This window comes from Salvelinus namaycush, chromosome 33 (genome assembly GCF_016432855.1).
Source record: "Salvelinus namaycush isolate Seneca chromosome 33, SaNama_1.0, whole genome shotgun sequence".
Classification (NCBI taxonomy): domain Eukaryota; kingdom Metazoa; phylum Chordata; class Actinopteri; order Salmoniformes; family Salmonidae; genus Salvelinus; species Salvelinus namaycush.
The window spans coordinates 14,944,590-14,959,259 of NC_052339.1; the positions used below are offsets into that span (position 1 = coordinate 14,944,590).

General features: G+C 43.9%; 1 protein-coding gene across 1 annotated transcript in view; it reads right to left on the reverse strand.

Annotated features, from left to right (window-relative positions):
• Positions 1-4,560: 4,560 nt before the first annotated feature.
• The window catches only part of LOC120028086 (matrix metalloproteinase-16-like), a 73,343-nt gene continuing 63,233 nt past the window's right edge, over positions 4,561-14,670 (reverse strand). Inside the window, exons 8-10 of the mRNA XM_038973247.1 lie at positions 10,834-10,984; positions 10,448-10,563; positions 4,561-5,752 (exon numbers count right to left, since the gene is read on the reverse strand). Coding sequence (XP_038829175.1) covers positions 5,424-5,752; positions 10,448-10,563; positions 10,834-10,984 — 596 coding nt within the window. The 3' untranslated portion in view covers positions 4,561-5,423. The remainder of the gene's footprint in view (positions 5,753-10,447; positions 10,564-10,833; positions 10,985-14,670) is intronic.

Consider the following 14,670-nt stretch of genomic DNA (forward strand, 5'->3'; position numbering starts at 1 on the left):
TGAGTGTCTGGAACATATAACACGTCTTAAATATGTTTTCATACCCCACTAGATGTTGTTGTAAGTACATTTTAGCAAGTACCATTGAAATGTGGGAAACTTTGGAACCATTGATAGAAATTGAAAACAGCTGTCCGTCCAGTGCATTCTGAACACCTTATTGGAGGCCAAGGGATACAGCCAGGCGTTAGACTATGGCTATGTCCTAAATGGCTACCTATTCTCTATTTAGTGCAATACTTCGACCATGGGCCCTAGTCAAACGTAATGCACTATATAGGGAATAGAGTGCCATCTGGGACACCAGCCTTATTTCTGGATCAGACCTTTACTTTACCACAGCTGGAGAGGAATGTACTGTACTGTACGGAAAGGAACTTGAATGTACAGTTTATATATGGAATGGAACTCAATGTACTGTATTTTGTTTCTATATGGGAGCTAACTGAAGGCCCGGGAGGAACCTCTCACCTGTCACTTCCATCCTATAATGGTTTTATCCTTGTGGGAGGGTCAGTAAAAGTACTGAGGTGCTGTGGGAAGATATTTGACTTAACATGACCCCTGGGGTGGTAGTGTATGGATGGAGCAATAATGAAGATGTAAAAATAGTTAATTGACCAAACCATCCATGGAGGAAATAGTTGAAATGCTTTCCTGCCTTGATATACACTCTACTGCAGCCATAGTAAGACCTGGCTCATGACAGTGAAACACAGCTGAAATGTCACAGCCAATTGATTTAACTTATTTTATATTGCTGAGGTTGAATGAATATTAGTGAACATCAATGGAAAACTAACTGAAACTTGACATGGAAAAGATGTGTTAGTATCACACTTGCATGAACATGACAAAACGCAAATGAGGACATTTTTAAAATGCCTTTATTGATCAACAAGATGGATCCAGGCTCCATTGATACAACACAATGTAGAGAATGATGCTCAGCATGTATGTAAGATGGAAAATAGTATACAAAAGATGGTTAATGTGTATTTCATTATGTTTCTTATTTATCTTAATAAGACCCTTCCCCAAATGTAATGACATGAATACAGGAATATTAAGACATAGCATAGTGTTTGTGTGTGTATGAGGGGGGGGGGGGGGGGGGGGGGGGGTCAGTCCCCTTGATACACACATACTGTACACACACATATACAATGAAACAGCATACATCTGACTCAGTACACACACACACACACACGTCCTGTGGTTATCACTGTTAACCCCTCCACTCTCTGTCTGATACACAAGGTGATAACAGGTGTGGATGATGGTGAGAAGAGGTAAGAAGATGGTTGAACAATTATTTATATTTCTTAGCTATTCCAGAAAACAGAGGATCAACCTGTATTTCCAACCCGCTTCCAATCGCAGGTATATTATAGTGAAACATAAATAACCTTCACCTTTTCAATTTCTTGATCCCTCCTTTCTTTCCTCCCTCCATACCATCAGACCTTGTAAGCTATGGGAGCGTACCAAATGGCACCCTATTCCCTTTATAGTGTCCTACTTTTGACCAGAGCCCACAGAGCACTATAAAGGGAATAGGGTACCATTTGGGATGCAGGCTATACACCACTGGGTCTGGGTGACTATTTGACCCTGTGACCTTTTAGTAGCGACCCTGGTCTCTCAGCAGAGTGGCTGCTGGGATACATTACATTAACAACCACCAGGATGATATATGCTTTCCATTTACCTACAGCCATTAAACACTGCACCGTAACGACTTGTGTTAAATGAAAATGTATTACTCTTGTTCACGTTGTAATCACTCAAGTTTAAGTCAATGACAGAATAGGAAAAAAAGAAGAAGAAAAACGTAAAGAAAAACAGCACCATAAAACTAGCCCTGCGCGGCCATAGCTCCAGCCCTGGCTAGTGTTCTGTAGGTTCGGTTAGCACCAATGTTTCAGCCTGCCTCCCAGAGCAACACGTCTCCAAGGGATAGTGCAGGCTCCAGTCTCGAGCTACAGACCCAGATACAGACGTAGATACACACACACTGACTGACATGTAGACGTAGACAGAGACCCAGACATACATTTGTGAATAAGCACACAGCCAGTGGTAAGTAATGCTAGAGAGTTAAAAGGCAGACACGCAGGCAGCAAACACGCCCGCACACACACACACACAGGCATTTGAAAAGAAACAGGAGTGTATTTGCATCACTGGGTAAGTAGTAAAAAGTGCAAACAGAAGAAAAAAAGCCCTAGAAGAAAGCCATGGCTGGATTGTGCTCTAAACATAACTGTAACCATTATGCCATTGTCTAAGTCAGACTCACAGCACAGACGCCATTTTGCAGCTGAGTTGTATTGTGACGGGGGAACAGTGAACTCTCTAGCCACAGAAGGGCTATCGTCTTACTACCGTATGTGTGTTCAAGACCACAACCAAAGCCCAAGTAAGTGAACTGGGTCGACCTCTTTGTTGATGGCAGTTAGTTACCGTCTGGACTGGAGTGCAGTGGCAGTAGAATAAACACTACTGTCTGGCGTCTGCCCCTGTAGCCTGCTATCCAGCATGCTTTTAAATGATCAAAAACAGCTGTAAAAATCACAGAGTGGGCCTTTAAATGCCTGCATATCTTTAAAAGGTCTGATTTTTATCACGCGACTTAATGTGACACATAATACCAGTTAGAAGGATGTTGAGCTTTCAGTCTTGGTATTTCCCACATAAACATCAACATGGTTTAACTCTGAAATATAAATGTTGTCATTTTTCCTTTTGTGGTCGGATTAGACTAAGGAAATCCCCCTAGAGTTTGGAGAATATATTTAGAGTTTGTTTTATTTGTCCTGGCTGCGGTATACTTGCTGAGTGTCTGGTAAATAAGGTTTAAGTACATGTCTATTGAGAGCACTGTACTGTGTCTGACATCTCAAACCAATCGAGTTGTTTTCTACACGTCAGACATGTGTGAGTTCATCTCTTCTGAGAGAAATGGATTGTGAGCAGAAGTAGTTTAGATTTGGTGAGGATTTACCATTAAGAACACAGCGAGGGGCAAGGGGAGAGCTTACACACATAGCGAAAACATGTCAAATCCCACCTCAAACTTTTCACATAACACACCCTTACTCCACAACTTCATTGGGTATATCATGTATATATAAATATAAACAATGAGTTTCAAGGCATCATTTTTTAATCATATACTGATCAATTTATTAATTCTGTCAGGACATTTTCCATTGTCCCAATCTGTCTTACACGGAGAAGGAAGAAGGATGTCGCATTTGTTTTTGCAAAAAGAAAGAAAGTAGGAAACCATTATCATGAAACAGACACACATTCAAACACTGCTCACCATGAAGCAACGACACCGAATTTTAGGATTCGGTGACCAAATCAAATCAAGTTTCCTCTGGCCAACCTAACCTAACTCGCCAATTACCAAGAAATGACCTAAATGCCTGCTTCCTATAGCTCAGGTGAGATATTTTCCATTTGAATCGTGAGGTTCCAATGACTCTTTTGTTTTTATAGTACCAGAAAGGGAACCCGCAGCCATGAAACATAAACAAATAGATGCAAACAAGGTATATTCAAGAGTTTGAGCATCATCATCAAGTCCTTCCGTAAGCTTTGGGCAGAACCACTAGTCAAGCTGCATGCCACATGGTGCGTTCTATTCGCATACAAGGAACCTGCAGGTATGTTCCACCGAACTGTAACTGCAACCTGTTTTCAAGCACTGGAGGAACAAACTGCTGTGAATCCGGTTTGTCCATATTGTTTGTTTTCACTTCTTCTGTTTTATTTTAGTAGAGGTTTTCTGAGCAGTCCAAAGTGGATGTAGATGCTTGCATGCACTTGGACACAGGAGAAGACACTGCATTGTCTTGACTGACGTCACTGTCACTCCTATTGGTCCTCGGTCGAGAGACAAGTGCATCATGGGTAGTAGGCGTCTGTGACTTAAGTAGAACTCTCTCAACAAGGCAGTCAAGAAGATTAAACACGGTCTGTCCGTACGTTTACAAAGACCATACAATTCTTTTGGGATGCAAACTTAACCAATACAGAACTACCATTTCAGAGGGGTAAGTGTCGGTTGACAGGACCAAACAATAAGCAAATCTATAATGTAACAGCATTTTAATCTTTTTAATTTATCAGTCTTTCCTATCAAACTGATATATATATATATCAAGTCAGATACCATAACAATACCATAACACTCAACTTTAGCGGCTTTTTTCAAGAACCTTCATCCTCCCTATTTTGACTAATATCTTAAACTCTATATACAGGCAGAATCTTTCCCCTGTTCTGGTAGTCTGGCAAACCAGCGCTGAGGCATCTGGGCAATAGAATATGGGTTGCGTCCCAAATGGCACCATACTCCCTAGATATTATATACTACTAGTATCTAGGGAATAGGGTGTCATTTGGCACGCGACCTTGTTTAACCCATGACTATTTATCTTGGATAGCAACCAATATGGCCCCAACAGCTCTTTCAAGAAACAAGTAAACAAATAAACAAACAAAGCAGTATACAAAATAGCAAAAAACAAGAAAATGAAACACAAGAAGAACACAATTGATCTTTAATTAAGGCGATTAAAAATATTGCAAAATATTTTGGCCCCTGTTTTTGAGACAGACTGCCACAACAGTCAAAGTTTCCGCTGCATAAAGGATCAAGAAGAGCAGGGAGAGAAAAAAGAAAAGAAAAAGAAAGTGATAGCAAAAATGATTATGAAAAAAAAGCATCCTCTTTAGAGAGAAACAAGTATTTATTTGGTTTGGGTTGTACTTTTCTTCAGGACTGTTTTTAACGGGACTGTAAAAACGTTCATTTTTTAAAAATAAATTATATTTTGAAGGAAAAAAACAATAAAAAGAGACAGGAGTTGGTAACTGGGTGTAACTTCAGAAACAGTTGTTATTGGGGGTCTTTTGTCTTTCTGAGCGCGTGCAGTAGGGGATAAGACCTAAGATACTGTAGATAAGAACTGGCTGTGTTCCTCTGATTGGGCGACAGCCTGATATGACAACAGGAAGATGACTGACGCAGTGCACCATGGGAAGAGTTGAAAGCCACATGAAAGTTCTTCCCCGTTTAAGAGCGGTTGCACCAGGCGCCGTCCTAAAAGGGCAGGGCTAGGAATGGGGGTTGATGGGATACAAAATAACAGTACCCTCTGTTCAATCTCAGGGTGGAGGGGTATCTAGGCAAAGGCCCCACCCTCTCCCGCTCCCATTTAAAAAGACGGGGGAGTCTTGGGAGTAGGCCTAAAATTAGATCAGATCATAGTGGAGTCACCGGCGTACTACAACCGCCACCACCTCTGTCTGGATGTCATTTCCGGACCATTGATTCCATTATACTGGAGGGTATAATAAAGTCATATTGGTCCAACTAGCGGACCCCTGTGTGTCACCCAGAGTCATCACACCCACTCCTGCATGGAGCGTTTGCAGTACAGTATGTGTCTGGGCGTTCCCTTCCTCTTAAACTGGAAGACGGTGTAGACCAGGACAAGAAGACAGAGCGCCAGGACACAGGGGATCACGATGGCAATGGCCTTCACTGTGTTGGCCTCGTTTTCCAGCTCAATGACAATGTCGACGTCTTCCGTGGGCGGCCACTCGGGGTCGATGGGGGTCAGGTCGCAGCCCATGAAGTCCTTCAGGATGGAGCGGGGGTAACCGGGTTCGACTCGCAACCTCTGATTGTTGAACTTCCAGTACTCCTTCCCTTTGTAGAAGTAGGTGAAACCTGGAGAGATAAAGTGATGGAGAGAAAGCGACAGAGGGGGATGAGAGAGAGAGACAGAGAGACAGAGAGAGAGAAAGATAATACAATTAAGTACAATCTGTTCACAGTCTAAGTCTCCTAATATGGTCTCCACAGGATTCATTTGGATGTCAATCTGAGGTTGGTAAAGAACTTGTTTCCATGTAGTTTGTAATTCTCTCTTTATTCCAGGGGCCCAATATATCCCTGGGGGTTACAGGCCAGTAGAATAAAGCCCTGGCAGTGATAAAGACAAGTGCTTACTCCTCTCTGGAGGACCTGAAACACTGGACCACAAACACACTGTAAACCAGTGACATATCCCCAGCATGACAACCTGGCTAAACTCCACATCTCTCCTCTCCTCTCCTCTATACATCTCTGCATTATTCATGAATTCTTCTAAGAAAAGAGAGAGAGAGAAGAATAGATGAGATATGCGCTCTATTTCCAAGTGCACAGCGGAGAGGAGGAGTTCTTTAGAAGGGAAGAGAGAGAGAGAAAGAGAGAGAGAGCGAGAGAGAGTGAGAGTGCGAGAGAAACAGAGAGAATGGGGTTCTAAATCACATGGGCAGCTGAGTTGTTTACGGTTAGCAACCCAGGGAGTGAGAGAGAGAGCAGTGTCCTGAAAGATTCATCTTGGGAAAGAAGAGAGGGAGAGACTTGGCTTTTAGTTAAGCTCTGACTGGTGTGGGCAAAAGAAGAGTTTAATATCCAAAACCCTATACCCTATACCCCTATATCCAAAACCCATTTTCCATATCCATTTTCAGAAATGTTGGTAAATTAGCTTTTATTGTTTGAAATTATAGAAGAGATTGGTGTGTTTTTCTAATCATGGCCCAGTTGTTCAATGACAGACATGTATTTGTTTAAAATCTATCACTTCATGGTTTCATTTCAGAGAGACAAATAATCCCACTATAAGACCGAGCACTGTGTGAAGGTGTGTGTAGGAGCGGATGAGTGTTACAACACACACCTCTGTTCAAGCATCCCAGATCCCAGTCACAATGACCCAACCAAACATCTATAAACAGTGGAGTATAGCCTACCCTACTGTCACCTGACCTGATAATGGTTGATGATCAGGGTACATTTTCGAGGTGACTTGTTTTCCCACATCGTCATTACATTTACATTTCAGTCATTTTATCAGACGCTATCCAAAGCTAATCACAATTAGTACATTCATCTTAAGATAGCTGGGTGAGACAACCACATATTGTTGCAGGTCCATTTTCTGGGCATTTTCCATGTGAAAGGACCCATGAGCACAAACGTGAGAAGTTCATAGGAGCATGTCAAATTGGGTGTCAAATGAAAGCTAAGAGCATATATTTTTGAGAAATTAAGGCATATATACATTTTTCAACCATTTCCCATCTTAAAAATTTGGAAATAAGCAAAGGTTTTGATTTCTGGTCAAACAGATGGAAAAGGGGTCTTAGACTCACTCTCTCTCTATCTCTCTCTCTGCCGCTCCCTCCATGTTCTCTCTCTCCAGTTAATGTCACCTCTACTGGCTCTTACTGACACCTACCATGACACCTACCACCTATCCTCTTTCCATTTACTGTAACAAGCATCCTCACCCACTGACCACTGACCACACCGGATGTCCATTGACGTTGAAAAGAAGTTGAAATTTGCTCAGTCTGGCCGGACCAAATCTGAACCAATCATAGACATCTATGTTTCACAAGTTTAGGCAGCACAGTACAGTACAGTAGAGCACAGTATTTGATTATTTTTCTTATTTATTTCACCTTTATTTAACCAGGTAGGCCGGTTGAGAACAAGTTCTCATTTACAACTGCGACCTGGCCAAGATAAAGCAAAGCAGTGCGACAAAAACAACAACACAGAGTTACACCTGGGATAAACAAACGTACAGTCAATAACACAGTAGAAAAATCTGTATACAGTGTGTGCAAAAGAAGTAAGGAGGTAAGGCAAATAGGCCAATAGTGGCAAATTAATTACAATTTAGCAATTTACACTGGAGTGATATATGTGCAGATGAGGATGTGCAAGTAGAAATACTGGTGTGCAAAAGAGCAGAAAAACAAAAACACATATGGGGATGAGGTAGGTAGTTGGTTGGATGGGCTATTTACAGATGGGCTGTGTACACCTGCAGCGATCGCTAAGCTGCTCTGACAGCTGACACTTAAAGTTAGTGAGGGAGATTTAAGTCTCCAACTTCAGTGTTTTTTGCAATTCGTTCCAGTCATTGGCAGCAGAGAACTGAAAGGAAAGGCGGACAAATGAGGTGTTGGCTTTGGGGATGACCAAGGAAATATACCTGCTGGAGCGCGTGCTACGGGTGGGTGTTGCTATGGTGACCAGTGAGCTGAGAGAAGGCGGAGCTTTACCTAGCAAAGACTTATAGATGACCTGGAGCCAGTGGGTTAGGGAATGAATATGTAGCGAGGACCAGCCAACGAGAGCATACAGGTTGCTGTGGTGGGTAGTATATGGGGCTTTGGTGACAAAACGGATGGCACTGTGATAGACTGCATCTAATTTGCTGAGTAGAGTGTTGGAGGCTCCAGTTGCTGCAGGGGGTGCAGAGCTGTTGGCCGGGGTTGGGGTAGCCAGGTGGAAAGCATGGCCAGCCATAGAGAAATGCTTATTGAAATTCTCGATTATCGTGGATTTATCAGTGGTGACAGTGCTTCCTAGTCTCAGTGCAGTGGGCAGCTGGGAGGAGGTATTCTTATTCTCCATGGACTTTACAGTGTCCCAAAACTTTTTGGAATTAGTGCTGCAGGATGCAAATTTCGATGCTTGTGCAGTACGTCACAGGGTATTTTTGTGCTGGTCAAAGTCTGGAGTGAACCAAGGGCTATATCTGTTCTTAGTTCTACAATCCACTTCACCTAATGTAGGTCAATAACCAAAATACATTTTTCAAACCCAAGGTGTCATGGCATAGCTGACACCCCAGTCTTTATGCAGACATCTGTCACGACTTCCGCCGAAGTCGGCTCCTCTCCTTGTTCGGGCGGCGTTCGGCGGTCGACGTCACCGGCTTTCTAGCCATAGCCGCTCCATTTATCATGTATCCATTTGTTTTGTCTTGTTCCCTGCACACCTGGTTTTCATTCCCCAGTCATTTCATATGTATTTATTCCTCTGTTCCCCATCATGTCTTTGTGTAGGATTGTTTGTGTTACGTGTATTTTGATATTGTGGATATTGTTACATTACTTTTTGTTCTATGTGCCGTGTTTTGGGCACATTTTATGTTACTTTGTGCTGTCATTTTGACCGGAATAAAAAGTGTGCCTGTTCACTACACTCTGCTCTCCTGCACCTGACTTCGCCTCCAATACACACTCCTAACAACATATTTGAATCTTAATTCAGAGCAGATATTTAACATTGTTTTAGGAAAATGTGGTCACATAAAAATCTGATGAAGAGTTTACCATAATTCCGTTACAAACTTCACATCTGCAGTTTTCCAGTAAATGTGTTTTTGTAAAATGTTCAGTGTAAAATGTTCAAAATAGTCCTTGTGCATAAAGTTGTATGGTTTGTTAAACTTTGAAATCAATGGTTTTTGTTTGGCATACATTTTAAAGTGAAAAATCTGAATCAAAGCTCAATTCCCTTATCGTGGAATTGACCTTCCCTCAATAAAGCAGTTATCAGCTAAGTCAGTGCTGCTAGGAAAATACCATGGTACCAGACGTTTACCTGGGTTTCAGACGTTTACCATGGTACCAGACGTTTACCTGGGTTTCAGACGTTTACCATGGTACCAGACGTTTACCTGGGTTTCAGACGTTTACCATGGTACCAGACGTTTACCTGGGTTTCAGATGTTTACCATGGTACCAGACGTTTACCTGGGTTTCAGACGTTTACCATGGTACCAGACGTTTACCTGGGTTTCAGACGTTTACCTGGGTTTCAGACATTTTCAGAAGATGGGCAGGGACTCTGCTGTCTGAGCTTCAGGGGGAAGCTGGTTTCACCATTGGGGTGCCAGGACAGAGAAGAGCTTTGACTGAGCTGAGTGGGAGCAGTCCTCCAGTAGGGTTGTGACAGCCAAGAGACCAGAGGTGGCAGAACGGAGTGCTCGGTTTTGGGTGTAGGGTTCGAGCATAGCCTGAAGGTAGGATGGGGCAGTTCCCCTTGAGAGGGACGGGGACAGATGGCATGAGTGTGCTCCGCCTCCCAACCTGGCCTGTTTTTTCCCATAGAGGCACTGCCAGGTCCGCTCAAACCCCGCCCTGCTGGCCATTACCAACCAATAGGAGCCATTCTCAGGCTTTTTGTACGATCCACTTGTCTAATAAGTCTAGCCCGCAGGCCTGACAAAAAAAATAGAAACCTAATCTTTCCCACCCTCTGTGCAGACCAACTGGCCTCAACCGGATTGGGCAGCAGACTGTGGTATTTTGTTTTCTGCTTCCCTGTCATATTCCAACTGGGTCTTACAATATACTGTCAAAACATGGCTACTAAAATCATAGCTTCTTGTAGCTACAAGGTATTCAAATGTGTAGTTAAGAGGCTGAAGTAAAGACTATGTTTGGTACACATTATGTGAGTGTTATTGTCTAGCAGATGGAAGGAGAGGATTAATAGATAGGGAGACGTGAGTGTCATTATGTTACTGTCTAGTAATAATGGTATTATGGGATAGATAGGTGGACATACCATTGGCTTTGTCTACGAAGGCTCCTTGTGGAGAGTCTGGGACACCCTTCCAGACAGTGATGGATTTAGGGTAGCCTGGGTCCATTGTCCTCATGTCCTCATTGTAGCGCCAGTACCTGAACAGACAGCCATGGGGATTAGGGTGCGGGATAATCAGACATCAAAACACACATCTCACAATTTCATAGGCATCCCAGTCCCAATACATTAGAAACACACACACACACACACACACACACACACACACACACACACACACACACACACACACACACACACACACACACACACACACACACACACACACACACACACACACACACACACACACACACACACACACACACACACACACACACACACACAGCTCAGCTCAGTGTACACACCTGTCCCCTTTGAAGAAGTATGTCTTGGCTACGTCCTCCCACCAGACGGCGGTCTCGATGCTCTGGGTTGGCATGCCGTGGCCGAACATAGAGATGTCCTGGGGGTAGCCGGGCTGGAGCATGGTGTCCTTGAATACCCAGAACTGCTTCCCTGGAAGAGACACAAGGACAACAGGGCTCAGAGGGACTGCTGGGACATTACACGTCTCAAATGGCACCCTACTTCCTTTATAGTGCACTACTTTTGCCATAGGGCTCTGGTCAAAAGTATTGGACTATACAAGGAATAGGGTGCCATTTGGGACGCATCCACTCACTCACCAGCACTGAGGGGATTTAACCCAGGGATGACATTTGGTTGGCCAGGAGGGGTTACTAAAACCTGGGGATGACATTTGGTTGGCCAGGCAGGGTAACTATAATCCAGCCTGCCTAACATGAGCCATACCAAATCAGTTTCAGAACCCCAAGGTGTACAGTATCTGAAGCTGTAGTGTTGCTAGACTACTACATCACTGGAGATCATGAATGTTACAGTACAGTGAGGTTGTTAGAGTCATATCACATTGCACAAGAGTTGCAGCATTTTCAATTTTGGTTATATATAACCACATGATAATATATTAGGTGCAATAGTCACCTTATCATTGAACAGAACATTCTCTCTGGAACAATCAATAACATTAAATGCTGGTTCAGTAGGGAACTACAATATCTAAGCATTAGTCTAATATTTGCATTATTTGGTCTGACTTGACATTTAGGCGGAACAAACATTCAAGATCCACTTGTGGCCAAGTTTCAGCCTCGTATTTGGTAGAGTTCATGATGCCGTTGACCTTAACAATGGCCCCAGGACCAGTGGACGTAAAAAAGCCCCATAGAATCAAAGATCCTCCACCGTATTTTAAAGTAGGCATGAAGTTTACTTGTATGCATCCTTATTTTGAGGCCAAACCCACCACTGGTGTGCGTGGCCAAAGAGCTCTATTTTCACCTCATCTGGCCATAGCACCCGGTTCTAATCAAAGTGGCAATGGTTTAAGCAAACTCCAGGCATTTACATATGGTGGTTGCTCTAAATAAAGGCTTTTTTATGGCAACACTTCCAAATAGCCTACTGGCATGGAGTTGGCATCTAATTGTAGATTTGTTAGACTCCCCAAGATAAAACCAAGTTCTGTAATTCTCCAACTGTGGCCCTTGGTCTTTTCTTTGCCTCCCGAACCATCTTCCTCACTGCTAGTGGGGACAAGATACACTTGGGTCTTCTACCAGGCAGGTTTACCACTGTTCAACCTCTTAATTGTTGCCTAATAGTGGTAAGTGGCATATTTGTTTTTTCAGTTGTTGATTTTTTACCTCTCACAAACCAAGAGGCAGACCAAGAGTCCCAAATGGCACCCAATTCCCTAAAAAGTGCGCTACACTTGACCATGGCTCAGGGATAGGTTGCCATTTGGGGCAATGCGTTAAGAGTCTAGATGCCAGGGCCTGTATTCAAGAAGTGTCTCAAAGCAGGAGTGCTGTCCATATCGTGTTATTCATTATGATCAGGTTCGAGAAGTGCAAAGCCGAGACTTGAGGAAGTGTTGTCTTGTGTGAGGAATGGAGGGAGGAGGGGGGAGGTAGAGAGGGATGGAGAGAGTGGAGGGGGGAGGAGAGAGTTATGGAGGGAGGTGGAGAGGGATGGAGGGTGAGGAGGGAGGTAGAGAGGGATGGAGAGAGCGGAGGGAGGAGGAGGGAGTTGAGGAGGGAGTTATGGAGGGAGGTAGAGAGAGATGGAGAAAGAGGAGGGAGGTTGAGAGGGATGGAGGGATAGGAGGAGGAGTGATATGTTTCTGGTAAATTAGGTTGTGGCACGGTTTTGACTTGGTGACCCCAGGAAGTGTTTTTTTTATTCACTGGCATAGGTCTGGGGAGGACTGGGAGGAAATGAATTGGTTTTAATGTCTATGGAAGAAAAGGGCAACTGTGATTGTGGTGGGAGGAAGGGAGGGAAGAAGGGAAGAAGGGAGAGGGAGTGAGGGTGGGACATAGGGATGTGTGAAGGAGGGAGATGTTTTTAGGGGAAGAGGAAGGGGTGGGAAGGTCGCAGGAGTATAGCCTAGCTCTCGTGACAGGGCCATGTGACAGGAAATGCCTGTCATTACACCTGTTTTATTATCATGCTCCATACATAGCAGGCGCATGGTTACCACGGTTACTCCAGCCCTGCCAAGCCCCTCCCCCTGGCACAGGCACTAAGGACGTCTGGGTAAACTGGGTCAGGGGGCATTGGGGTGTGTGTGTGTGTGTGTTAAGACGGGTGTGAAGGATATTGGACATAAGGGGCTTCTCAGAACTCACCAGGGTGAGATATTTGGGGAGTAAATAATGATTCAGACTAGACTGACTACATCTTTTAACTTTAACTGTCAGTATTTAATGTTAGCTCAGATGTTCCTCCCGCAGTGAACACTGCTAATCTCCTGCTATCTCCTAACAATGTCTAAACAGTGTTGTACAGTGTTGTACAGGGGATGGTGATCATTGAGTCTGGGCAAGGTGCCAAGAACAACAGGCTCCTTCCTCCTCCACATGGACCACACAGAGTGTATTGTACACACACATGTATATGTGTGTAGATCACACACACACATTACGTAAACACACACATACACACACACACATTACGTAAAGACCCACCCACACACACACACACACACACACACACACACAGGGTCCCATGGCCCCTCCACTCTACCCTAAGCCCTGATTGACTTCAATTGTTCAACATTTTCTTCTGTATGGGACTCAGACCAGTAATTGAAAACAGATCAAACACACACATACACACACGCACGCACGCACGCACGCACGCACGCACGCACGCACGCACGCACGCACGCACGCACGCACGCACGCACGCACGCACGCACACACACACACACACACACACACACACACACACACTAGCTTTCTCTGTATAAAAAATGAAATATAATCAAGGCCAAGCTAAATAAATCATTGATTGGCAGTATACGTAGCTAAATTGTCTCTCTCTCTACCCCGAGTGGTAGATCGTATAGATGCATAATTCTCTCTTAGAACCAAGCATTGATATACCCATTGTGTGTGTGTGTGTGCGTGTGTGTTTCTGTCGGGCTAATCAGAAAGACCATGGATGCAGTGCTACCGAATTAACGGGTTGATGCAGTTATTCTGGTAGCTCTTCTACATTTAGTCTAAGTCCCAAAAGGAACCCTATTCCCTTTATAGTGGACTACACTTCACAAAAACCCATAGAGCTCTGTTCAAAAGTAGTGCAGTATATAGGGAATAGGGTGGCAATTGGGACGCAACCTTATAGTCAGTGCACTTTGATACTATAACTTTCTATCTTATCGCATTGCTCCCATTTAAAGGTCAGCAGGGTATGAGTGGACATTATTGAGTCAATGACTTTCTTTATGAGCAGATTTCACCAAACATATACACCCCTAGTCCTAAAGGCAGACAGCTAAGAAACAAGGTTGTTATGAGCGATGCATATTTATTCAAATGAGGGTCTAATTTACATGCCGGTTCAGTGTTTGTATAACACAGCTTTAAAAACAGGGAGTCCGCGTCACAAATGGCACCCTTTTCTCTAAATTAGGACTCCCGAGTGGCGCAGTGGTCTAAGGCACTGTCTCTCAGTGCAAGAGATGGCACTACAGTCCCTGGTTCGATTCCAGGCTGTATCACATCTGGCCGTGATTGGGAGTCCCATAGGGCGGCGCACAATTGGCCCAGCTGGGGTAGGCCGTCATTGTAAATAAGAATGTATTCTTTACTGACTTGCCTAGTTAAATA